General features: G+C 50.5%; 1 protein-coding gene across 1 annotated transcript; it reads right to left on the bottom strand.

Annotated features, from left to right (window-relative positions):
* Window positions 1–33: 33 nt before the first annotated feature.
* SPG7 (SPG7 matrix AAA peptidase subunit, paraplegin) lies at window positions 34–26,376 on the bottom strand. The gene is made up of 17 exons (XM_058813350.1): window positions 26,135–26,376; window positions 25,396–25,498; window positions 24,841–24,930; window positions 21,110–21,360; window positions 20,394–20,533; window positions 18,501–18,603; window positions 16,890–17,015; window positions 16,439–16,601; window positions 15,608–15,781; window positions 11,626–11,750; window positions 10,380–10,482; window positions 9,323–9,433; window positions 5,565–5,680; window positions 4,133–4,289; window positions 3,406–3,569; window positions 2,622–2,699; window positions 34–1,046 (listed from the first exon to the last, which is right to left on the bottom strand). The coding sequence occupies exons 1-17, from the start codon at window positions 26,249–26,251 to the stop codon at window positions 837–839; spliced, it is 2,331 nt and encodes a 776-aa protein (XP_058669333.1). The 5' UTR covers window positions 26,252–26,376; the 3' UTR covers window positions 34–836.
* Between the last annotated feature and the right edge of the window lie 522 nt (window positions 26,377–26,898).

The raw sequence follows: 26,898 nt of genomic DNA, 5'->3' as shown, positions 1-26,898 counted from the left end.
AATCCTGCCTAAAAATGCAGCCAGCCAGGGCACTCCAGGCAGCAACAACCACTTTAATGCTTCTCCTGATGAACACCAGACAACCCTGTCAGCAGGGCGTGTTTTGCAACAGCCACGAGGATGAAAGAGCTTTTCCTGAGGATTCCCAGCAAACACACCTGCTTTTGCTGGATTTCCAAGAGCACCTCTGCAGCTCAGAACATCTTCCCATGTGTGCTCAGTCACCCTCTGCACAGCTGGTTTCCATGTCCCACTGCTCAGCTCTTTTTGCCTCAACTTCTGCTTGGGAAAAGCTTGCTGTAAAAGCTGGACATAAATTATTGACTAGGGAGAAGGAGGCTCTTGTCCTGTACCACTCCACAGCTCTAATGAGCTTCATGTGTGCCAAACAGCCCCAGAGCCTGACACATTGTACACACACAGCAGCACGTTGTGGGCAGTTTATTCCAGCCAGGGCTGTTTGTGTGTTGTGTTCAAAGGTTACACAAGAGCTGCAGCACCCAGCTCAGCCCCACAGGGGTGTCCCCATGCTGAGGGCACAGCCCTGCCCTCCTGCCATGGCACAGAGCACAGCCAGCAGTGGCTTACATGGGACTTTCCACCCATTGGAATATGTTCCCTGCTCCTGTGAACAAGAAACTTCCACAGCTAGGAATCAACTCTGAAATCCTGAGGAGTTCTCCTTCCTGCAGGATAAAGTTCCAAGAGCTCACATAGCCATCCCTAAACCTGGGGTAGCAGCAGCACAGCAATTCCCTGCTCAGCACCTCGACTCTGGAGCTGAGGAGGCAGAGGCTCTGTGTCCAAAAGAAGCCCCCATTCCACATGGAGGGGGTTCACACAGGTCTCAGGCGTGGCTCCTCCTCCTCCTCGTGGCTCGGGGGCTGGGGAGGTGTCTCCTCCTCCCTGGCGTCCTGCTTGTCCCTCTCAGCCTGCAGCCAGCTCTGAGGAGCAATCATCTTCTTGGGCCCGTGGGGCGGGGGCCCGATCAGCGCCTCGATGTCGTCGTAGTTGATCACCTCCTTCTCCAGGAGGGCATTGGACAGCTGCAAAGGGGAGGGAGGCAAAATGAGGGATGGAGCCCCCAGAGAGAGCAGAGACCTGCCTCTCTGAGCTGGTCTGAACTGTCAGCTCAACTCAGCCCCAGCACCTGCAGCCCCCAGGAGCAGAGCTGGCTGTGCCCCCACAGATGGGGTGACCCCAAATTCTCCAGGCTCCAGCACCGTTCCCAAGGGCACCTTTGGCCAGGAACACACAACGTGACTGCAGGCAGCAAAGCGAGCTCCTGGGAATGATTTGCAACGAGAGCTCCGGGAACAATGAGAGAAGCGTCCCTCCTGCCACTGTCACTGCACCTGTGGCCCTGCCCAAGAGCCAAAGCAGCAGCAGGGAGATCTCTGGCAGAGCCAGAGCCCTCCCTGCACACACAGAGCTAACAAAGAGCTGCCTGTTCCTGCAGGCAGGGGCTGGAGGTCAGCACGAGTTCCTCTGCAGAAGAGTGGAATTCTCTGGCCCCTCTGGCAGCAGCACCACCCCTCTGGAGCAGCAGGTGGCTGTCCAGAGTGGAACTGCTCCATCCTGCTGAGGAGATGTGACACGCTGGCCTGGCAACCGAAACACTGACTCTGGAGATACTTTGGCTGCACTTTAAAGTTTTTCTGTGCTGAGCCTCTAGCAAACATCTGGCTGCTGTTACATGGCAGCAGCAGGACAGAGGAGCCTGCAGAGACACCCCTGAGGATCCCTGCTCCAGAGCTGCCAGGGCACTGTCCCGGGGACAGCAGCGTGTCCCAGCTCCCTCCTTACCACGCACTGGAGGCCTGGCACTGAGTAGCTGAAGGGGTTGTTGCTGTTGTTCTTGTTTGTTTAAAAAGAGGATTTAAGGAAAAGAACTGCTTGATTTGCAAAATAGGGAACATTCAGTTGACCCCTGGTCATTTTGGAAGTCACGGACTGGAATTCTGAAGGGAAGTCAAGGAGATGCAGAGGGTGCTGTGGCCCAAGCTTGGCTCAGCACTGGGCACAGGTGGGGATGTGCCAGGGTGTGTGACTGGTTTGGGACTCTCAGGACACAAAGGGGAGGAGGCAAAGCTCTGTCTCTGCAACAAGGATTCTTTGGTGTATCCGTCATTAAGGAGGTGAAAACTGCCTGGAGTCACCAGAAAGCAGGAACCAGCCCCCATCAGCCAAGGCACTATTTTCCTGCACCAAAGCCAGACACTGTCCACCTGATTACTGGCTTGGCTTCCCAAAAACAGCCACTGTCAGCTCTCCAGAAAATTGCACTGCCAAGAGGCAAGCAGAGAAGTGCAGGTGAAGGACACAAATTCCAGCTTTGATCATTTCCACAGAGCACTCCTCCTCTATCTACCCTGCAAACACCAGCTGGTGTGAGGAGGCAGACTACTCACTGCTGGGAAAGGCACACACATTCTTCCCGTGCCTGCTCTCAATCTGGGGGATACACAGTAAACAGTCACTCGTTCCCAACACTCCCACCACAAGACTTTCTAGGAGAGAGACAACACTGCAACAGCTGAGCTACAGAGCACAGCAAGCAGCAAAACCACCAGTTAAAAACACCCAAACCACCCAACAAACCCCCACACAATTCAGCTCACGGTTTGCAGCTTGTCCCGGTTCTCCAGCAAGAGCTTTTCTGTGCGCCTGTAAGCCTGAGCCACCAGGGTTTTGGCTTCCTTGGAGAAACAACAAGAGGGAGGTGGGGTGTAGGTGGCAACAAACACAATGTGTGGCTAAACAAGGAGAGCGCTGAGGAATGGAATCTGCAAACTGAGGCAGGCAGAATGTGCTTCCCATGCACAGAAACTATGGATAAACTGGCTGGAAAAAGGCCCAAGGAGTGCTGGTGATGAGGGGCAGTGAAGTCTTGCCCTAGCACAGCTCAATGGGAAATGCAGATTAAGGCTGTTCAGGAGCTAAAGGTGCAGCTCAGCACAAATCCCAAGGAAGCACAGCCATGGTGCTTCTGAAATAGAGCTTATTTGTTTCCAGCTTTTTGGCTTTTGAACTAAAGCAATGTGTTTTTTCAGGAACGAAGCCAAATTTCCTGTCAAAACAGGCTGATTTGCAGTCAGTTTGACCATCTAACCACTGGTTAGATCTGGTCTAGGAAGCGCACACATCTACACTGTGACTTTAAGACACAGGTTTCTTGCCATCCCAGCCCTGCACAGCACAGGCTGCTAGGCTGAACTCACAGCCAGGTGGGATTCTGCCTGTTCTGCTGCCCCACTGCACAGCCCTGACACATGGAACAGGTCACTGCTCACTCACTGGCCAACAGCAAAATGCCAATTGTTTGGGTGCAAACCACTTGCCATTTTTCAGAGAAGTGCAGAAAGCAAAGGACAAAAAGGACCCCTTAGCCCAGGGTGGCCTTACGTGGTCCATCATCTGCAGCAGGCCCTGGCTGAAGGGGCGCCGGCCGATGCCAGGGGCACTCTCGGGGTCTGGGAAGGAGATCTGCCCGATGCTGGGCACCATCCCATACTGCTTCACCATGGCATAGGCTATCTTGGTCACCTTCTTCAGGTCATCCTGTGCTCCTGGGCAGGAAAGAGACACACACACTGCTGGCCAGCTCTCAGCTCAGTGCAGGGAGAGCACATTCTGCACAAACACATGTCCTACCAGGGGAGAGAGCAGAGGACCCACTGCAGCCATGGGGGTGAACACTCAACCCACTGAGGGACCTTCCTGCAGGTCCCAGGAGCGACAGAGTGACCCTTCTGTGGCCAGCCCACCTGAGTCCAGACCTGCCACTGCCCACAGAGCAACCTGGTCTAGTGGGAGGTGTCTCTACCCATGGCAAGGGGTGAAATGAGATGGACATTAAGGTCCCTTCCAACCCAAACCGTTCTGTGATCCTATTTGGATTTAACCAGTTGGAAACAGCAAAGAAAGTTCTAGGTCTTCTCAAGAGCCTCACCAGTAGCTGTAAATGTGGCTTTAAGCTTTGGGACAAATCTGAGACAAGACAGTGAAAACCAGCCCTAAGACCTCCATGCTTGCAAGTGTGACATTTCTTCTTGCCAGCACAGGAAACCTCCATCCCTTGCTCAGATCCCCTTGGACCTCCACCTGCCCATGCCAGGCTCTGGCTCCTCACCTGTGGTGACCCTGTTAAAGGTGATGGCCTCAGCCACTCTGCCCCCCAGGGCCATGCACATCCTCTCCAGCAGCTGCTCCTTGGTGAACAGGTACTGCTCGCGGGGCAGGATCTGTGCGAAGCCCAGAGCCGCGTTGGTGCGAGGGGCGATGGACACCTGCGACACAGAGCAGCTCCCTCAGCTCACAGACCTGCACAGCTCTCCCTGCAGCACCACAGGGAGGGCAGCAAGAGGCCTCTGCATTCCCAGTGAGGTTTGTCCGTAGCCATGGACAGGCTGGCCTGCAGAGACATGGGCGAGGACAGCAGCGTGTCCTCATTCCTCTGCCTTCACACACAAACACACTTCCTGCTCAGGAAATCATCCTTAACAGCAAGTCACAGAAATCCTGAAATTTAGGAGTTACTTTGGAGTGTATAGGCCACACAGAGTTCACTGATTCTGCTCCAGAACCCCTGAGACTACCTGCAGAAAGACAGGAGCCTTCAGAAAAATAACAGCCATTTTCCCCACCCACTAAATGAGAGTAATTAACACCAGTTCTGCTTACACAATGGGTCATTCAGAGTGAATGTGCTGCTGGTAACTGGCCAAGGAGCTGTCACCCCTGTCATTTCACTCCCCACCTCCCCAGTGTCCCTGCTTTTGGAGATGAGCACAGATGACATCCCAGGGTGCCAAAGAGGCCTTTCCCTGCAGAGAAGGGCTTCGGGCAGACAACCTCCCAGCCTGGAAAACACATCTCTCCATCAGTATCAGGCTCCTGCAGGGCCCTCACTGCCTGCAACGTGCTGGGAAAGGGATCACATTTGGATGTGTGCACACAAGGAGCAGCCTGGAAGTGCATGACTGAGCAGCAGCACCAGGAGACTCGGTTGCTTGTAATTTTTAATTGCAAGGCTTCTCCTATAGCTGTTAATCAGCTTTGCAGCAGCACTGTCATCAATGGAGCCTAATAATGGATTTCTCTACAGCATAAATTAGGGACATGGCTTATATAATCACACAATCATTAAGGCTGGAAATGTCCTCCATGACCATCGAGCCCAACCTTCAACCAAATCCCACCAGCCCACTGAACCACACTGTGAAGTGCCACGTCCATTTGTTTTTGAACATTTCCAGGGACAGTGACTCCACCACCTCCCTGGAGTACCTATTCCAATGCTTAACCAACCTTTCAGTGAAGAATTTATTCCTAATATCCAGCCTGAACCTCTCCTAGTTTAGTGGTGGGCTGGCAGTGCTAAGCAGTTGGACTCAATGCCCTCAGAAGTCCTTTCCAAGGAACATGATTCTGTGATTCTGTATTTGCCGTTTACTTTTCTGCAGCAGCACAGCCCCAGGCTCACAGAGCTGAGCAGAGCTGCACACAGGTACCAATCTTGGACAGGGAAGCCCTGGGACTGCCCTCCCTGGAGGTGGAGGTACCTTCATGACAGCCTCGGTGTGCTCCAGCAGCCACCCAACCAGGGCATGCCCGGATTCATGGAATGCCACCACCTTCCTCTCTTCTGGTGACAAGATCTTACTTCTTTTGGCAGTGCCTGTGGGAACACACACCAGGGTATGATAAGTTATCAACAGGTGCAACCAGTGGGGCATAACCTGGTCCTGCCCAGGGCACAGCCCGTGGCTGAACTGTTTGTGCTGACTCTGGGGAGGAGGAGGCAGCAAAACCCCTTTGGCTAAAATGTTTGGAAAAGGTGCTCCCTGGCCCTGAGAGGGAAAGCAATCCATGCCTGGGATTGCTTGAAAACCCTGGCAAAAACTTTTCCCACTTCTCCTTACAACAGATTTAATCATTAGACAAATACTTTGACATTTGATTTGATCACAGCTCAAGAACCTTGTTCCCACGGTTGGATCCGTAAAAAGGCAGCTTACTTTTTTTTTTGTGCAGAAAAAATCTGAAAACAACACAAAAAATCACAAACAACAAAACCCAAAATGAGACTAGCTAGAGTCTCACACTCATTTTGCTGTTTTCAGTCCCTTAGGCAGAACAAGAGAGAAGAGAGATGTCGAATCATATATATGAGGTCCCAGTTGAGAAAATTGTGCATTAAGAGCGTTCAAATCAGCTAAAGTCCAGGAGCAGATACAGAAATCCTTCTCCAGAGCCTGGAAATGTCTCTGATTACACATGGCATGCTCCATATGAGCTTATTCCCAGGCTCCTGAGACCCAGCAAATGAAGCCATAACTCACACTTAACCCTTCCTCCAGGAAGGTGATTTTCCAAAGTATCTATTTTCCAACTTGGCACAGCAAGCTCAAAAAGGATTAAAAAAAATAAAAGAATGGAAGTAAAATTTCTAGCACATAGGAAGAATAAGTACAGAACACACAGTTTGTCAGGCACTAATTACAGATCAGAATGTTGGATGCAAAAATGTCCCAGGATTTGCAGGCCAGAGTCCCCACACAGAGCCCAGGGCAGCAGAGCGGAGAGCAGCCAGTCAGAACCAATATTGCACCAAGCTTGCTTCATGCCTTGGAAAACAACATTCTATTAACATGAACTTTTAAACCAAGTCAAGGGTTTTATTAAACAAGGAAACAACAAAATTAGTGTGGCAGATCTAGTAAAATTACTGCTCAGGGACCCTGGAAACTGCTGTGCCCCGCCAGGCACGATGGAACAGCAGATTAATTGCAACTGCCTTGATTTCATCAGTCAGAGCCTTACCCTGCCCCCAGCAGAGTGTGAGCATGGCCCTGTATGGCTATTTCCACAGAAAGATGTATCTATTAATATAAATATATGTGTATATATATATATATATATATATATATATACACACACACACATACATACACAGAGACGCTTAAAAAATCCCTGCCAGCCCACTGAGGGAGGGACTGTGCCCTTCACAACAGCACACAGTGTGCCCACCAAGATTATTTCTTTTCCTCCATAATCTCCAGGCATGGAAGTGCCCTGAAAGCCTGTAGTTATCACATTCATGACACAAGCCACCCAGGAAACAACTCTGGTGCATCTCTGCTGGCCTCACACAAACCCCACCAAGAAAACAGGCTCCATTTTCTGAAGCCAAGCCCTAAAAGCCTCAGTGTGCTCAGCAGGTTTCTACCCTCACTCCCAGGAGACCTGACTGACTGCTTTCTGTTCCCAAACTAAAAACACAATGGGAACTACCACAGAGAAAAGTTCTTGCTCCTCCCTTACAGCAACACAAAGCTTTAAGGCTGACGGGGCCTCTGGACTTGCAGAGCTCCCTTTTGATTCCACCCCACTCTTATTAAAACCAGAAGCTCCTAATGGAAAGCACAGTAATATCTTCTTTCTTTCAAGAAAAGCTTTTATAGGAACTGAAATGTCCTCTGGATTGTGAAACCCAGAAGCATTCCTATGACATGGAAAGGGTACATTTAATACAGGGGCCTGGGGGGTTGTTTGGGGTCTTTTAGAATCTGTCTACAAAAAATAGCCCGTCCTGCTAATATGAGAGAATCTGATTAAGCAACAAAAAGACTCCGTGGCTTCCTACACACACCAGAGCCTGAGTGAGGCCAGGCAGCTTTGACTGCCAGAGCTCATGTCCTGCCATGCCCCAGCACATGGATCCCAGAGATCCCTTCTGCTGCCAGCCCCCACAGCCTTCCCTGCTTTTTGCTTTCTTTTCCCAGTCTGGGGAACTAAGGCAAGGCTCAGAGAGAAAAGGCAAGTGAGTCTCTACAAGTCTGGTGCTTGTGCTCCTGCAGATGGGAAAGTAGAGCACATCTTTACAAGAGCATGTGGTGCCAGGACAAGGGGGGATGGCTCCAAACTGAAAAAGAGGAGGTTTAGTTGGAATATCAGGAAAAAAAATCTTCCCTGTGAGGGTGGGGAGGCCCTGGCAGGAGCTGCCCAGAGCAGCTGTGGCTGCTCCATCCCTGGAAGTGTCCAAGGCTAAGCTGGATGGGGCTTGGGGCAACCTGGGATAGTGGAAGGTGTCCCTGCACGTGGCAGCGGATGGAATATAGACTTTAAAGTTCATTTCCACCCAAAGCAGTCCAGGATTCTGTGATATTTGCTGCAGCTGATAAGAATTTCTGTGCTACAACTACAGCTGCCTCCCTGTCCACTCTTGGGAGTTCCTGGGTACAATTTGGGATTTGTGTTTTTAACCAAAGCACTCCAAGGGTTTTGTTTTTCTGCAACAGGTGAAGCTGTGAGGAATCTCCTCAAACATCCTGCTTAAAATGAGGACTTCTCTGAGCGTTTTCTGATAAAGCAAACACTCAGGCCCTAATTCCAGGATCAGGAAATAACTGACCCAGCACAAACATCCTGTTCCTCACGTTCCACTCTAAAGGCAGAGTGCCAGTCTGTGTGCCCGGGCTCCTGCTGGGAATGGAGCCTGGAAGCAGTTCAGTGTCTGATTATGAGAGCCACAGCTTGGCTCCACGGCAGCTCAGCCCAAAACCCACCAGGTCCAAGTCCCTCAGGTGAAGTCTATAGTCCTGGAAACTCTTTTCCCCTCCCTGCAATACACAGGGAAATCTCCAGAGGTTCCTCTCCTGGCAGTGGCACAAGCAGCAGGGAAAGGCCACAGGATGTTCTCAGAGGGAGAACAGTGCTCCACTGTCTTGCAGTTTATTCTGCCAATTCATCAAAGCCTGGGCTTGGAGGGCAGAAAGAAAAATCTCTAGTTTCTTGCTGGTGAGGATGCAGAGACTATTTGCTATTGATATTTATGTAGCAGGTGTCCAGAGCAGCAAGAAAAATTCAGAGATATTATCACTCTTCTTGTTAAAAAAAAAAAAAAAAACAAAACAACAAACCACAACCCACAACCCCCCAAACCTTCTAAACTGAAAAATTGACATGGATTAGAATTTTCCTCTTTATTATTTTGCCAGTGGCCATTTTCCCTGAGCTATGGGTTCAGACTCCTCCAGATTCAGGAAGATGGAGCCATTTTGGGTCTTTTTCAGAGAACTTTCTGTGACTGTCATTGGAGACCTTCAGGCCAGAGCACACTCTGGACCCATCTGTCTTTCTGGGATGTAACCCACTGGCACAGGTGCACAGAGCAGCCCCTGGATCCCTGGCAGTGCTCAAGGCCAGGCTGGGACAGTGCAAAGTGTCCCTGCCATGGCAGGGGTGGCACTGGATGGGCTATAAGGTCCCTCCCAACCCAAAGCAGTCCATAACTCCATGGAATGGCTGCAGCTCTCACCTGCAATGACTCTCTCCACGGCGTACTCGAAGTTGGAGGTGTCAATGGACTTGTGGCCCTCCCTGGCAGCATGGAGAGCAGCTTCATTGCAGATGTTTGCTATGTCAGCTCCTGCAGACACGAGTTCACAAGAGTTACACTGGCTCTGAATGGGACACAGGACTCAGAGGAGGAACGGGCACAAACAAATGTGGAGAAGGACCTAAGCAAGCCAAACAGGCTGTGCTCTTTGTTCCTTGGGAACAGAGAGCAGCCCCAGCCCATGGTGTTGATGTTGGATTTGAATAATACAACTGCTTTGGCAGGGAACACTGACACCACACAGAGCTCAGCAATGCAGGAGCAGGCTGGGGCCAAGGCTGGCTCCCAGGGCCAGGGCTGCTGTGGGCAGTGGGCTGGCACAGGCTGCTGCTCTGCTTGGCCTTGGAGAGCAGAGAGGGAACATCTGTTCCCAGTTTGTGTGGGTGGTGATGGTGGTGGGGGGTGCTGAGAGCAGACACGGAGAAGCAGCGTGCTGGGGCCTGGGAGAGGGGAAACCCAAAAGGACATTCCAGGAACTCCACATAAACAGGAACTCTGGAGCCCCTTGCTCAGCACCGTTTCAAGCTCCCAGGGACCCACCCTGGAAGCAGGCTCGATGCAGGAGCCAGGCAGAGCTGTCCAATTTCTACTCTGATCAGCAAAATAATTCCTACTTGTTCCTTCCATCACTTTCCTGGTAACATAAATCAATTTAACAATCTCTCCTCTGAAGTGCAGCACCTCCTCAACAGCTTTGAGAGGAGCATGACTGGTTCCTTCCCTTAGGAGTTAGGCACCTGGGCATTGTAAAAGCGTGTTTTCAATACCTCCCCACCCTGCTAGTCCTGCATATTTCAGAAAATTGAAAAAAGTCATGAATTACTGCTCAGCAGAGCTCACCAGGGAGCTGGTCAGCTTCCCACTATTTTTTCTGTTTTCCACAGAAATGGAGAAAAAAGCCCTTTTTGACCAAAACTCCCTGTTAGACCCCCAGCACCCAGGGAGTGGAGCAGGAGCAGCCAAGGACACATCATACCACTGAATCCTGGGGTCAGCTCTGCCAGGTGCTGCGAGTAGAAACTGCCATCCTGGATCAGCTTCAGGCCCTTCAGGTGGTGCTCAAAGATCTCCTTCCTCTCCTGTAAAGAACACCCAGGCCAGGGGTCACAACGGGGCCCTGTGTCACGGCAGGGAGCAGGGCGGTGGCACCGCCGGCAGAGGGGACAGCGACAGTGCCGGCAGAGGGCAGGGCTCTCCTTGCAGAGCTCCAGTGCTCCGGCAGCCCTGATAAACACCCAGCTCTCACATTCCCAACAGATGCACGAGGCTCCCCCTGAGTCACAGCTTTCTCTCTCAGGGCCACTCTCCCCTCCTCACTGTCACTCTGATCTCTCTTAACTTCTCCCCCACCACACAAGCCCTCTCGGGAAGGAGCTCTGACTGCCTCGACCCGCACAAAGCACAAACTGCAGAGCCCATCCAGCAGCTCCTCAGCCTGCACCCATTTCCCAGATGGAGGTGGGGGTGAGATGCTGCTGGCGAGCAGCCACCAGTGACTCATTCAGCTGGTCCAGGAGATCCTGACTCAAACAATGGGCTCAGTTGCCAGGGTTTTTCCCCTTCCTTCTTCAGGGCAGCTGCACAGTTCATGCTTCCGGGGCCAGATTCTATCAGGCATTTAAGGTATTTTCACTGAAAACTCTGCGGAGGACAGTGAAGCACAGATGGGAGAGGAAGAGCCTGTGCTGGCACAGCACACAGATCCTCACTGCAGCTGAGCCTATTCCCAGAACTCTGCTACAAATGTCAACACAGCAGACATGGAAGACTCTTGTAAATGGATTTAAAAAGCATTCAGAAGGAGAAAGTCACTTAACAGGCTGCCTAAAGGAAAATGAGGAGCCTTACAAGGATAGGGAGGGCAATAAACCTACAGAACAAACAGTGCTCAAGGCACATGACAATTTAAGCTCTCACACCAGCCAATTGCCAATTAGGTGCTTCCCAATTTCCTGAAGAGAAGACACAAACATAACTCTGCATCTGCATGGCAAAAGGAACCTCACAGAAGAATTCACTGCCAAGGGTCTACCAGAGCAGAGATCTCCAGACCAGTGAGCTGTCACTGCAGAGGAGCAGGCCACTGCATTAGCACCACAAATCCTTCATTCAGAGCACAGAGGCTCCACACCTCCACCAAGCTCAGCCTTGCCAGCCCAGTGAGACCAGCAGGGGCTGGGACATCCCAGTCACAGGAAGGAAAGGCAGCTGGTGAAACCTACCTGCAGTGTGGGGAGATCAATGAAGATGTGCCTGTCCAGCCTCCCAGGTCTCATCAGGGCGTTGTCCAGGACATCAGCACGGTTGGTGGATGCCAGCACTATGACGTGATCCGTGGTCCCCATTCCTGCCAAAAACAGGACCAGGGTGGGAGGTTTGCCCCACCTCACACTGCACAGCAGGCACACAGGGGGCTGGAGGCAGGGGATGGAGTACACAGCTTTACACAAAGCCAGAGGGTGTGCACAGCACCCTTTGGGCTGCTGAGGCTGAGTGTCCCCTGCAGCTTGGAGCAAAGCCAGGAAGGAACCTCCCAGGTGACCCAGGCCAGTCCCTGGTTATCATGGATACTCTGAAATCCCCTTTTCATTTATTTAAGTCTTGGCTTAAGACTTCAGTTTCTCCTTCCTATTGCCACACTTGGAAATTGCTCCAGCTAGAACCCAGAATCTCTGTTTTGATGAGTTCACAGATGCCTTCTCACCCCCAGGATAAGTCAATTTCTGAGCCTTTAGCTCCAGACTGTACAAGCAGCATTTCCTAGCTGAAACAGCCTTCTCCACAAATTTCCATGGAAAACCCTTTCAATTTTTATTTATTTCAGCCTTCAGTCACAGACAGACCACCAAGGGAGGGACAGGCTTTCCTCCGAGCTGCTCAGAGAGAGGACAGCTTTGCCACCCAACAACGGCCACGTTACAGCACGAGTTGTTCTTTGCCTCCTCACCTCTTACAGGCACTGTGCAGAATCCACACCAGACACAAAACACAACCCAAGAGCTTTGCACTGATTACCAGCACAGAATTTGGCCAAGCCAGTAGGAGCAGCCTCAACAGAGGCATCAAAGACAGACAGGATTTCTGGAGAAGGGAAGGTAGGGCACTGGCAGCTGCAGGAGGGGAAAGAGGAGCAGACTTTGTGCTGCCTGGGTGAGGAGCCAGAGCTCCCACGGAATCACTGCCCCACACGGTTATTTATTGCAATCCCCCAGGTGCCTGCAGGCCCCTGGGCATGAGTCACCTGCTTCCAGCACATTCCCCAGCCCTGGCACACAGCAGCCTTCCCAGGGAAAGGACACCACAGTCCCATGTGCTTCCCTGTGCCAAGTCCCACGCTGTGGAGAGGCGGCTCCGTGCACATAAGCTGGGCCGGTTTCAGCTCTCAGCTCCAGCAGAAGAGCTGCCAAATGTGTCAGCGTGCAAGAGCTCAGCACAGATCAAGGTTCCAGGTGAGGCAGGGGACTGGCTGTGCCAGCCTGTGCTGCAGCAGACCTGGTGCTCCCTCTCTGCAGGCTCCTGCCTAAATAAGCTGCCCGAGAGGATGAAGCCCAGCATCCTTCAGGCGTGTATCACACTGAACTCTGGAGTGGGATAAACAAGCAGAGACTGGCAGGCACTCCAGGAATGGCAGGATTAGATGGCACAGTGCATTATCTGCCTTGCAGCTGGGAAGACTCTCTTAAAATAGGTCTGACTATTAGAACAAATAAAAAACGAGAAGCACTGAGAGCATCCTCCTCACATCAGCTTCTGCCCCACTTGCTTAATGCAACACCACCTGGCATGTCACAGGCAAAGATCAGCCAAAGGAACGGGCTACAAAAACAACACCTCATCACAGCAACAAATGAGAGCTCTGAAAATGCAGCCTGAAGAAAAGAGTTCCTGCAAGGGTCACAAAGGAACCACTCCAGAAAGGAAAGGGAAAAACAGTCTACTCAAGCTGCCCTGCTCCCACTGAGCAGCACACTGCTTGATGGGCATCTCACCTGCAGGGTTATACTGTGTCACCCTCCAAAAGCCTCTGGACATCTCCTGGGAGCAGTGGCACTGAAATGGGGCCCCTTCCTGAAGGAAGCCTCAGCACTGCACATGGCACTGCTCAGGACTTGTCTGAGGTTCCAGGTGAAGAGCTGCTACCAAAAGCCACGCTGCATTTCCATTCACAAACCCCCAGCTCAGGCCAGGACTGCCAGAGCTCCTCTCAGAGCATGCAGAACAGAGGAGAGATTTGGGTCACATTCCTCTTCCGCTTGTCTGCGGCTTGAGAGGAAGATTCACTGCTGAAAGCAGCACCTGCTCCGGCAGAGCCGGCTCTGTGCGTCACTCACTCCCTGCGCGCACAAACAGCCTTTGTGGAGAGGCTCCCCAGCCCCTCCCCTTCTCCCACCACGGCCGTGCTTCCCCAGCTCACAGCAAACTGACAGAGGGAAGGAACCCGGGGCTGCTCAGGGAACATCCTCTGATTTCTCCAAAATGTGACTGAGCCCAGCCTGCACTCACCCCATGCAGCTCATGGGGCACTCAGCTCCCTGCAGAGCTCTGATCCTCCTTTCCTGGCTTTCCCTTCCCTCCAAGAAATCTCATCCAATCACAGAAATCCAACAATCAGTGGTGACTCACTGATCTGCTTTTGTGCATTTTATTTCTCCAATGAACACCCATCTCGGGTCTATGGTATTGACTTGCCTTCAAGCCCTCAGTTTAAGCTCAACCAGAGCTCTCAACCTTCAACTCAAGGCTTCCTTACAAACACTCATCACTCCTGGGGCAGAACTGCTCCCCTCCTAAACAGGTCACTCTCCATCAACCTGGGAACTGTTTTGCTGTGCTGCACGTGGCACATCAGTGTTGTTTTAGGTGACACACTCCGTTAGGTAACACTCCAGTGACACGTGCCAGGATCCCTGCTGATCCCATGTTCCCAGCACCAGGCTGACATCCCTGCCAGCTGTCTCCTGTTTGACACTCTCAACTCCTTGCACTGTTTTTTTTAGTGTGTGTTTGATAAAGCACTGAGCAAAATTAAGGACTCTGTATATGATCTGTGTGAGACACGAATAAAGAATGAGATAATATAGATTTAAAAATAAACCAGCAGCACACTGCAAACAAGGGACTATAAAGTACACACTCAGGATAATATTTACCTTCTAAACTCACTTTCCAGTTGAGCTGAACCCTTATTTCTGCATTGAGACTCACCAGGAAAACACTCTGGAAACCACACCTAATTTTTACAGACTGATGGAAATCAGACATTTTCATTTTTAGGCTAGAGATGTGGAATGTACTGACAACATAGTCCTGAATAGACATGCAGGCTTCCATTTCATTCAGAGGCCAGCTCACCCTAAAACTGTTAGGGGAGAAAAGGACCCACCCAAGCCAGGACTGCTGGGCTGTGTTAGCACTGGCCTCTCCTGTCAGGATCATCTATTCACTGGAAACACTCAGTACAGAGCCAGCAGCTGGAACCTGGGTCTGGGGATGTTTTTGGTGCATGATGGCTTCTAGCTTTTCATATGAAGAGTGTGATGAGACAACATGACAGTCAAGCTATGAGTCACAGTTACAGTGAAGGGAAAACTGAAACAAACTCTTCCTCATGGGCAGATAGTTGGCTATTCCTCACCCTGCAATAGTAAGATTTAGTAACAGAAATATTACAAGTTGGGTCAGTGCTGCAGGGGTGGACAGAGACAGCACTAAGGACTGCCAAAGGAGCATTCTTTGTGTGAAGGTGTCTGAGCAAAGGGCCAATTCCAGGTGCACAACAGCCAGAAACCAAACCCAAGTGTGGCCTCAAACCAGGACTTGTTTGCAAAGCCTATCTCTCTCATCTCAGAGATCCTGTGGTCAAGGCAGACAACACATACATATGGCAGTGGACAGGAGAATTGATATATTACTTCACTCCTGTCCCTTTAGGACAGCTGAACTCTAAACTCTGACAGGCTTTAAACCACTACCTGCCTCAGACTGGATACAACAAGTATCCAACAACGTGTAATGGCCAGCTGGACTGAAACTCAGGGGGTTAAATTTTACTGGATTTAGGGACTAGTGATGGGGCACATGGGCTCAGACTGGTTCAGACTTCAGCAAGACAACACCACAGAGGCCAGGCAAGTTCAAGCAGGGCAAAGATGAACAGCCAACAGCTGGACCTCTGAGGAGAGAAGGGCAGGGAGAAACACTGACCATCCATCTCCACCAGCAGCTGGTTTAAGGTCTGCTCCTCCTCAGCGTTGGCAAAGCCAGAGACGTTGGTGGAGCGCTTCTTGCCCACGGCGTCGATCTCGTCGATGTAGACGATGCAGGGAGCGCGAGCCTGCGCCTCGCGGAACAGGCTGCGCACGCGGGCGGCGCCCAGGCCTGCAGGGAGGGAACGCTGTGAGCCTGACAGCTAAAGCTGGCAGCAAAGCTGGAGAGCAGCACTGCTGGCCCTCAGTGAGACACCTGAGACCAGACAAACCCTCCCAGAACTCGTGTTTGGTCCTCAGGCTCAGTGCGTCCTGGGGCTGGGTTAAACGGGCTCCTAAACCTGCAGGGACTCCTACAGCTGCTGCAAGAGGAGCTTCGCTCCCAGCTCCCAACATGGCCTCCTGCTCCTCCCACGGCTCAGAGCACAAATAGTCAACATTTTCCTGCATACTGACCCTCACTGGCTCTCAAGAGATCTGTGAGGAAGGAAGAAAAGGAGAAGGATGGAAATCCCAAGGCACAGAGAGGCCCTACTTTCCCCATCTGCATTTCCATACAAGGAAGGAAGCCTCAGTCAAGGGCTTTAATAATAGGTACAGGGAAGCCAGAGAGGATGCTTGCAGGTGAAGGACCACAGCTGCACTCTGTCAGAAAGCAGCAACCAGAAATGGACTTCAGATACTACATAATTAAGGAACTGCATCACTGAAAGCCTTTTATATCTTCAGCCTAAGCATCCAACTCACCCTCCCCATGCCAAGCCCTGTCCTTTGCAGGAAGCCCAGCCAGCTCCCCCCACCTCCACAACAGACAAAGAGAGCACCTCACCTCCAATCACCTCCACGAACTCGGAGCCTGCCATGGCCAAAAACGGCACCTGGGCCTCTGTAGCCACGGCCTTGGCCAGCAAAGTCTTCCCACAGCCTGGTGGGCCCAGCAACAAGGCACCCTTGGGCACTTTGGCCCCGAGCTGGAGGTAGCGATCAGGATTCTGCAAGGACAGCACAGCTGGGTCAGAGCCACAGCTCAGACCAGCATCTGCACCACACTGGGGCTTCCCAGAGCTTCTCCAGAATGTTCTCAGCCTGGGCAACACTGAGCTGCCAACAGGGGCAGCTCCATCTGCACTCCCATTGTGGAACTGGAGATACAGAGCTTGTTTCAACAGAGGCTGCCCAGAACCATGAAGGATGAAGAGGAGAGCATCCCCACCCCAGGTCACCCCTCTATCCCAGAAGGAGGGCAGCAAACATTTGTTTTTTGTTCTATTTTTACATACCTTTAAATAGTCCACAAATTCCTTGACTTCCATTTTTGCCTCATGCATTCCTGCTACATCCTTGAAGCCAATCCCTTTTCCAGATTTCCCATCCACAATGGTGAAACGAGCCATCTTCAGCTGGTTCTGGGGAAGGCAGAACAAGGACCAAACAACTGTGAACAAGGCAACAGCCTGGAAAGGCTGTTTGCTACATTTTGGGAGCCAGCCCAGCCCAGGGAGACAGCCAAGATGTCCCTACCAAACACCACTAAAGTCCTCACCAAGGCACTGGTGTTTAACGGATTTTTGCTCTGGAGAAAGTTCCCAGATGGATGGCTGACTCAAACCTTATTTATCCACATGTTGGGAAGAGACAGAATAAACTTGCAGTCATAGTCCCAAAACAATCCAGTTCAAACTCCATGTAGACCAAGCAGGAATGTTTATTAAAAACATGCAGATGTCCAAAACCTGATTTGGGATCTCCTCCCTGATTTCTAATTGCTCTGATCCTTAATACACTGGGACAGTCATAGTTCCAAGGAATATGTGTTGATGGCAAATAACTGTCAGTGGTAAATAATTGCCAATACTTATGAAAGCACAGACACTTTGCACAGTCTTTGATGTTGCTGCTGGTTTCTTCTGGAAACACCCCAGGCCAAAACTACAGGTTCTTAAACTGAACAGCCACCACGTTTCCATCTCCTGCTGCATGTGAAGCCACAACGAGAGTCAAAACAAGAATTCAGTTAAACATCCCACTCATAACTGCTCAGTATGTTCTACTCAAAGCAGCTACTGAGGAGGTTTTTTTCTTTCAGAAGAAAGTTTATGGCTTCTGAGGCCTCAGAAACATCCAAAGGAAGAGTTAAACTCAGGGCCTGGCTGTCCTCACTTAAGCAAGGACACAATCTAGTCCTCAAGGCCTCATTACTCAACACTTCTTTAAAATATTCCTTTTCTCTGAGCAGCTGCATCCTTTTGTTCAAAGAGAATCTCAAAGCCAAAAGAGAACTGCGGAGGAGACTGAGTGGGAAATCCAACAAGGGACTGAATTCACTGTGTTTTCATCCCAATCCCTGCGGTCAGGGACAGAGCACCCCAGGCTGATTCCTACAGCTCCATCAGCTGATCCAGGCCAGGGTGGGAGAGGGGAGGAGGAGGTTTGCCTGGTGTTGCAAGCGAGGCATGCGGCAGGAGCAGAACAGGCCAACACGTAATGAACTCCAGAATCTGAACATATTTTATAAATTGAGAACTCATTTTGCAGAAAGCAGCAATTCCTACTTCTGGCTGTATGGGAGGCATGTTGGCAGGGCCCAGTGAAAAACACCATCTGCAGCTGCAGCTCATTAGCAAGCTTTGAAAACAGCAAACTGGACTGAAATTCCCTGAGCTCAGCCCTTCCTGCCATTGGGAAGGGAAGGGACCTCGGCTAAGGCCAGTTAAGGTACCAGCCAGGGAGATGATCAGCACAGGATGCAAGGTGTGGCAAGGCTGGAGAGTCCTTGGCACCAGTTCATCCTCATCCTGCACTGACTTTGCTGGGAGAAGGGGAGGAGATAACCCAGCAGAAGCCAAGACTCCCCACAGGCTGCAAAGCATGCTCAAAGCCAGGCTACTCACAAAGGCGTTGAAGCCCCCGGCCCTGCTCGCCACCCTGAAGAGGCGGAAGATGCTCCACAGCATGGACACGGCCACCAGGGTCACTATCAGGGAAAGGACATCACTGAAAGGACAAAGACAAGAACAAACTGAAGCCTTCAGCTTCACCTGGTCAATATGACCTGATATTACTTTTAAAGGACATTTAAGGTACAGTGCAAACGAGCAGACATGGTTAAGAACATGGAACTTTCACAGGTTTTTATACAGATATATAAAACCCCTAACCCCAACCATTACATAACCTAAGAAGTTAAGCAGAGGACACTGGCAAACATTGCCTACAGCTGTGGAGGAAATTCGACCTCACCATCCACTTCAGAGGCATTTCTGCTTCTAAAACAAGCAGGACTTCCAGGCACTCAGATCACACGCAGAGCAGAATCCACCGGGGCTGGCAGTGCCTCCAAAGGGAGCTCACTGCAGAGGACAGGCTCTGCTAACAATAGGGATTCCAACCCTCCTAATCCTGCCAGAAATCACTCTGTGGGTCTCCCATTAAGAGACTGCTTGATCCTACTCAGGAGTCCTTTATGCCAGAAAAAAAGTGCTCCAGCACCAACATTGTCAGTTTTCTGAATCCTTTGGAACACCCATTGCATTAGAAGGGAGATGGGGAGCTGCCATAACACCCCAGGTCTAACACAGTTACAGGACAAACGTGCTGAGGACAAATACCCTGTGAGCTCTAAACAAAGGATGCTCCTAAGAGCAGGAAAAATGATCCTATGCCAGATGACAGGCTCAGATTGGTGGGCCCCTGTTCTGCTCCACATGCCTGAGGAACCATCCGGCCTCGCCACACTTTTGTGCTTATCTTTACACCAGGAACGTGTGTTCCACCTCTCACAGAGGGATGATTTACTGAAGCAAGGGACCAGCAGGAGTTCTATACCCAGCTGCATTTGTTTCTGCTCAGTGAGAGATGCAATGGCAACACTGAAACCTGAAAGTCACCTTCAGTTTGTCTGCTCTGCAAACAGGATTAATTCCGAAACACCCTGAGCGCCCACAGCATGGAGCGAGCTGAGCCCTGCAAAGGCTCTGCACCTCACAGGCTCCAGCTCCAGACTGAGACCAAATCCTCCAGACATTCATCAGGTCTTCTGAGAGACTTAACAGCCCATCACAGCTCTTAAAAACTGGTGTAAAATCTCTTTTGAGGAGCAGGGGAAACAGCTTGCGTTGGGGGCTGATTGTCTGTTCAGTCCTCTCTTCCTGTTACACGTAAGTCTGAAAAATTGGCAAGTTCTGAATTTGAACTGAAGGTCTCATACTGCATGATTAGTTAAAAAAGCTTATCTTCATATATTCAACTACATGTTAAAAACATCCAAATGGTGATGAGAGGACAAAATCCAGCCCAGGTATCCATTCAGACACAAACTTCACATTTTTACAAGGTGTCTGGGAGGAGGAATTACACACACTGGCCATCTCCAGTGGGAAAATCAAAGCATTATAATGAGGAAGGAAGGCTTAGTGCATCCCCAGCCTTCTCCACAGCCCAGGCTGTAACATCGTTTATTGCCAAGATTTCTATCACACTCTGCACTTGGATAGTTGATTATGAGAACAAAAAGTGCTCAGCTGAACAAGAACTCAGTGACCCTGACCTGAAACATTTTGGCCTGTTGCACGTTGCAATTACAGAATTCTTAAGACCCTCACTTTTCAAACATTAATGTACATCTAAAGCACCTTATCTTCCAGAAACATTCATTCAATGTTCCAAATCCAAGCTCACTTTTCTGTCCTGTATTTAGATAACATTTAGCCAAAAGTCACTTTTTTCCAAGTAAAGGATGCTGTCACCAATACAAGAGCAACAGTAAGAACAAATTTATATCATACTTTCCATAAAAGCCAGGGTGTTTGTAGGAAATGGGGATTCTGTCTTTCTCATCAATATTCAGCTCATCCTCCACAGCTCTGAGCTTCTCTTCGAATTTGTCGATGTTTGCCACGCGCATGGTGTAGAGCAGGGTCACATTCTGGGGACAGGCAAGCCACAGCAGCAGGGAAATGTTATTTATTACATATCAATATCTGCAAGGAGCACAGGGGCACAGCATGGACAGGTCAGGAAAAAATTAGCCTCGTGCCACACCCTTTGATCCTGCATCAATGAATACGGGAGCAGATGACTGACACCATGCTCTGAGTGAATTTAGGAAGCCTCTGGTCTTAGGAAAAAAGGCTGATGGAGTTTGACAGAACGCTCATGCCTGAAACCCAAACAGCAGAAAATTTTTGAAACAAAATCCAGTCATAAGAGTTTACAATCACCTGGATACCTTCTCCCATATCAGACTGAGTTGGTAGAAGAAAACTCAGTTTCTCCAGCATTTTAGAGATACACTAGATTTTTTTCCCCCAGGCCATTATTAATTATTTTTACCATTCAAACTTGAAGTCTTAGTTTCCAGTTGCTTGAAGCCCCCTGAACTTCAAATACAAGAAAGAAAAGAACTAAAGCAAGTTTAGCAGCTGGAGTTTCACTGACCACTAATTCAGTCCCCTTCAGCAGTATTATCTAAGCTCATTCCCAGCTGTAGGGAGTCACTCACAACTTGGCCATGGGGAGTTCCACCTGGGTGCAGATAAATCTCCACGATGTCACTCTCAGGCACCACCTCGATCCTCTGCACCTCCCCCTTGGCCAGCATCTCATTGACAAAGTAGTTCCAGGAGATGTTGGTCCCCTCCCTGTTCTCGCCGATCATGAAGCGAAGCATCAGCACCACGAAGGTGAGGATCAGCAGCGCCCGCAGACGCTCCAGGTGCATCTGGTTTTCCCTCCTCCTGCGTTTCTCCTCCTCTTTAGGAAAAAAAAGATACCAGAGGAAAAAGAATTAGTGTGTAATTGTGGAGTTCTCTGACTCAAAGGGATAATTAAATGGCAAAGATTAACACAATGGTACTTTTGAGGGGGATTTTGTGCTGCATGTTTGGTTTCCCCTGAAGGACTGGGCTCCCATGGTCCTAGTGCACCAAACCCACTAAAATGCCACCAAATATCACTCTAGGCTAAAATGAGACACTCTCTTGCCTGGCCCCATTGAGACAGAGTCAAATAAAGCCACAGGATCCTTGTTGCTAAAAATCAAACTGCAGAATGACTACAACTCACTTCATATACAACATGGCTCCACAGTGGAAAATATTGGGAGTAATCCCAGTGTCCCTGGTAAATCCCACAGCACATTATTGTTTCCAGGTGAGCTCTGATCTCCTGGCACCTGCACCACAACTCCAGCAATGCTTCCACCACCTCAGTAAATACCTGCATTTGCAGAGAATGGGAGATAGCACAGAACACAAATACACTGCAAATCCATCTGCCTTAACCAAATTCCCTGGATTTTCTCCCATACAACTCACCTCATGTTTCAGAGGGTTTGATAACTTGCCCACATTAAGGATCTGTATCCAAGGGGGATTCCTATGCTGGATGTGCTTTCCCACACTTTTATTGTACCACAGCCACACTAAGGCAATGACACATGGAAAGGGATGTTTTACTTCAACCATTTGCCATCAAATATTTTTTATAGTCTCACAACACTTATTTTTTCTGCATCACACAGGCAAATTTACAATTCTGTGGGCTGTAAAGGGCTGTCGCAGCACAGTTCAATGTCAGCTGCTGGCCAGTGTTTGAGTTGCTCAAATGACAACAAATATCTCCTCCTCTTTTCAGTCACATGTGAGTGTTCCCAATATATAATTTAACACTTGCTCTTGATATACAATTTAACAGCAACAGCACCATGGCACACATAAATACCCTTCCACACCCAGAAATAAATTCATTCTGTGCCACTGGGCTCTAATGCACCAGTGCTGCAGCTCAGATTTGATTTATTTGCAAATTCATAACAAATGTCCTGACACCAGCATTTATCACCGGTCACCAATTAGGCCCTACGCACGCTGCAACAAAACCCAGGGACAAACATATGACCCAGGCAGCTGCTAAAAAAAGTCCTCTGTCCTTCAGAGGCACAGCCTCATTTTTCACTGCTTCCCAACCCTGCTTCACTCTGAACAGGAAAGGCTTGTTCCTAAATAGAAACAATGCAGCTTGGCAGAGAAGTCATCATTTCAGAGGGCCGTGACAAGCCCAGGCTCCGTGTCCAGCCCATCCGCTTTGTTCTCTCCTGCCATCCCCTCACCAAGTGTTATCTGCTGCATCCAGCTTTGTTAGCACTCAGGAATTCATCCCAAGGCTGCAGGATGACATCCACTACGGTCTTAACTCTTATAAGAGTTAAGTCTGCACAACATCCTGGAAAGCTGAGCAGGTTCTAAATAAAAAGATTTTACAGAGCAAAGAAACTACTTAAGGAAAGTGAATGCTGACAGCTAAAGTCCACCTGTGGTTGTGCAAGTTCCTTGGAGGTGTCAGAGTCAGCTCCTGCTAGAGCACTTTCCTCTATTTCATTTCAGACCAAGTGGAGGCCCATAACCTGCTCTAAACACACACAGTCAGGGGTGTGATCACAAAAACACCACCCAGGGGAAAGCTGCCCATGAAACATCCTGACACAACTTCTCCCATTTCCAGGAATTAGATCTTTCTAGGACCTTTAACCTGCAGCTGAATAATTTCAGGAGAGAACCCCATTTCTAGAAAGCTGCAAGGCAACAGCAAGCTTTCCTCTAGTCTCATTTAATCAAGTACAAAGCCCATCTATTTCTCGGCTGCGGTGAGGCGTGACTGTCTGTGCAGCACAACATCCCCCCTGCACCACAAGCACCCCACAGCACTCAGGAACCAGTCCCAGGGACTGATGTGACACTTGCAAGCAGCAGCTGTGGGAATACTTCCAGCTCCTGAGTCTCCACCAAGCAATGATTTGCCATTAACCCCAAATGTGAACTCTCTGATTAAAATCTTTGCAAGGGCTGCGGTGACAGTTTGAAGAGTTCTGTGCAATAATTACAGCAGAGACAAGTGTTCCCCTGGAGACACGGGGCAGCAGTCCCCTCCCAGAGCCAGGCTGTCCATTAATCACAGGAGGAGAGGCACGGAGCACAGCGTGCTGCTGGGTACTGATGGGAACAGCTACAGCACTGCCAGGTGCCTGCCCAGCCATCCCCTGGCCTCACACACCAATTCCACACCCCAATCCTTCCCAGGACTCTGAGAGCTGCACTCACCCCCCACTGAACCCTTCATCCCCGTTAGCATCAAGGAAAATGCACTGCTCCTGCCACAGGGACACTGCAGTGACACCAGCCAAGCTGTCAGCAGCAGCTGACCTCTGACTTCAAAAGCAAAAAATTCAAAAGAGTTCAATTATTAAGCACAACAAAGCAAAAGCCAAGTGCTCATACCATCTGATGATACCTAGGTAAAGGTTTAGAAAATAAATGACAAAGTTATATTACAGTCTGCAATGACATTAAGTGCCTCCCAACTTGCAGTACAAAGTTCTGGAGGCATGGCAGGGAGCTGGATGATTTTATGGGTCCTTCCAACCCAAGCCACTCTGTGACTGACAGGTTAAAACTCATTTTCAAAAGATTCTTTACATGCCTGGGGCTTAGGAGAGTAAGACATAGAAAAAAAAAACAGTATCTAAAAAGATGGATTTAAAAAAGAAAAACCAAGAAAAATTAGTAACACTGCTAAGAGCTCTTTGAGGCATTTATATCTAAATTCTGTGATTCACTAGAAGTAGGGGTATCTCCATATTGAAGGTAAGTGAAATAAAAGCAAATAAAACCAAACCCAGCTTAAACGACTGGGTTTAGTTAATACAAATTTATTAAGCCAAAATGCTGTACAACAAAACCTCCCCAAAACCCCCAGGTAATATTACTGTCCCCCTTCACAAAGGGGCAATGCCAAGGCAAACAGCAATGGGGAGATTTGCACAGGAAGCAGAGTGCCCCACAAAGAGTCACTTTCATGATCTTTCATCCCCTGATTAGATATTAGGGGAAATTCCTTCCTGGCAGGGTGGGCAGGCCCTGGCACAGGTGCCCAGAGCAGCTGTGGCTGCCCCTGGATCCCTGGCAGTGCCCAAGGCCAGGCTGGACAGGGCTTGGAGCACCTGGGACAGTGGAAGGTGTCCCTGCCATGGCTGGGTGGAACTGGATGGGCTTTAAGGTCCTTCCAAGCCAAACCACTCCAGGATTTCTATAATCTGCCTTGTACCTTCCAGTCCATCACCTAAACCAAAATACTCCTTCCAGCTTGTCCCTAGCCCCAGGTTTGTACAGGGAAGCAGGAAGGAAGATCTTGCTCCCTGTGTTTCAGTAAACCCCAGAATTTCTGGTACACACATACCATCCTCCTCCTGTGGGGATTTCTTCTTGAATCCTCCATTCTTCCGGCTACTCCCTCGAGAGCTGGATGTAGCAAACCAGGCAGTGCTACCTGCAGGCAAGCACAGGTCACAGATTGTTTTGATGGCACAAGGGAAATAATTTGGAGGAATTTCTTTAGTACTGAACCATGGACACCATTCCCAAAGCACAGTCATTGCTAACACTGGTGAGGGCAGTTAGGAACAGCCTCACGCTTGGGATTGGAAATGCTCATTCAAGGAAATCTAGCTAATGGAATTAAATCATACTGGGGAATACTCCAATAAAAGCCCAAAAAGGCTACAAACCAAAGTCTAACAACCCAGTACTTCTTTAATCCCCTGAGCTCCTCGTGGGAAGGTGCCACTGTTCATTCCTGGCACCAAACACAACCCTGGATCCCTGCAAACACCCCTAGCTCCCACATCCAGGAACAGAACCTTTGCTGCACCTTCAGGAATGCAGGGGGAAGGCGAGGAAAGGTCAATTCTCTTATGAAATCAGACCTTTTCCCTTCCTGCTCCTCAGGACTCACCCAGGAGATTCCAAAGTCTGACTGGATCCCGAATTATGAGTTGTTTTGTCAGGACTCCGCCGAGACTTCGACGTGGTAGGGAAAGTGTTGGTGCCAGGAGGCTCTGAGGAAGGAGAGAAAGAAAAACAAGACAACAATTGGAACAGCAATGTGGCTGCTGAAGCTTTGTGTGCCTCCCTGAGACTCGGATTCCTGAGCAGGGAAATGCTGTGGGTGAGTGTCAGGACAGCAGCTGGGAGCCCTGGAAGGGATCCCTGGCTGGGCACCTCCCACCTGACTTAGGAAATGTTTATAACCCAGAGCAAAGGAAGTACAAGTAGAAACAGACAACCTATCTTCAAAACACTTAATAGTTTATCTTTTCCTTCTCTGTGTCTGGTTTGTTGTTTTTTTTTTTTTTTTTTTTTTTTTTTTTTTTTTTTGTTCTAAAGGCGTGTTGGAAAGCAGTTCTTAGAACGTAAAGCCTGGCAGTGTCCAAAGCCAGGCTGGACAGGGCTTGGAGCAACCTGGGCTAGTGGAAGGTGTCCCTGCCCATGGCAGGGGGTAAGAATAAAATCCCTTCTCACACAAATCATTCCATTATTTCCACGTTGTTTCCCAAGTCAACCACCAACAGCGCTCACAGGACGAACCTTCGGGACGGCACAACCACAGGTCCCTCCCAAGCAGCCCGAACGCCCCTCTCCCCCGTTCTCCTCCTCCCCCGGTGCCCGGTGAGGCCCCGCCACCGCCCCGTTACCTGCAGGCCGCGAACCCCGCCGAGGGCAGAGCCGCGGGGCCGGGCCCAGGCGGCGGCGGGCGGCCGCCAGAAGGCGCAGCGGCCGCGGAGCAGCCCCATCCGCAGCAGCAGCGCCATGTCCGCCACTCCCGCTTCCCAGAGGCCTCAGAAGCCGCGGCGGCGGGACGAGCCCGGGCCGGGCCGCGGCGGCTCCGCCGTTACCAGAACCGCGGCCTCGGCAGGGCCGGAAGCGCCCGCTGAGGGCCGGGCGGCCATCTTGGAAGCGGGGGCGCGCTCCGCGCTGCCAGGCCTTAAGATGGTGGCGGCGGCGCGCGGGGGCTGCCGGGAAGGGTCGCGCCGTTCCCGCGGTAACGGGGTGGGGGGGGCACGGTGTGAGGGGCCGCGGACGGCCTGAGGGCCCGGCCCCTCCCGCGCTCCTCCGGCGGGCTCTGCGCTGCAGGCGAGCCTCAAACTAGGGCCAGCCCGCTCACGTATCACTGAACAGACGGTTCTCCACCAGCCGCGGCTTTCTCCGGGCTCTCCAGCAGGGCCAGGGCCCGGCCTTGGCCTGCACCCAAGTTATTTAGGCAGGAGAACAAACGGCTGGGAGGGGCGAGAGGGTCCCTGCAAGGTTAGCACAGAGGCTGCAGCAACCGCTGAGGGGGCCTTGATACTGGAGTCTGGTGGTGTCAGCACACAAGCAGCCCGGCTCTGGGATTTTATCCCTCCTAATCCCACGTAATTGTAATGCCTGGGAAAGGAAGGAACAGCCTCTGCAGTGTTAG

The sequence above is a fragment of the Ammospiza caudacuta genome, chromosome 13 (genome assembly GCF_027887145.1).
Source record: "Ammospiza caudacuta isolate bAmmCau1 chromosome 13, bAmmCau1.pri, whole genome shotgun sequence".
Taxonomy (NCBI): Eukaryota; Metazoa; Chordata; class Aves; order Passeriformes; family Passerellidae; genus Ammospiza; species Ammospiza caudacuta.
Note: the sequence above shows the minus strand (reverse complement) of the source record. Positions and strands in the feature narration are given on the sequence as shown.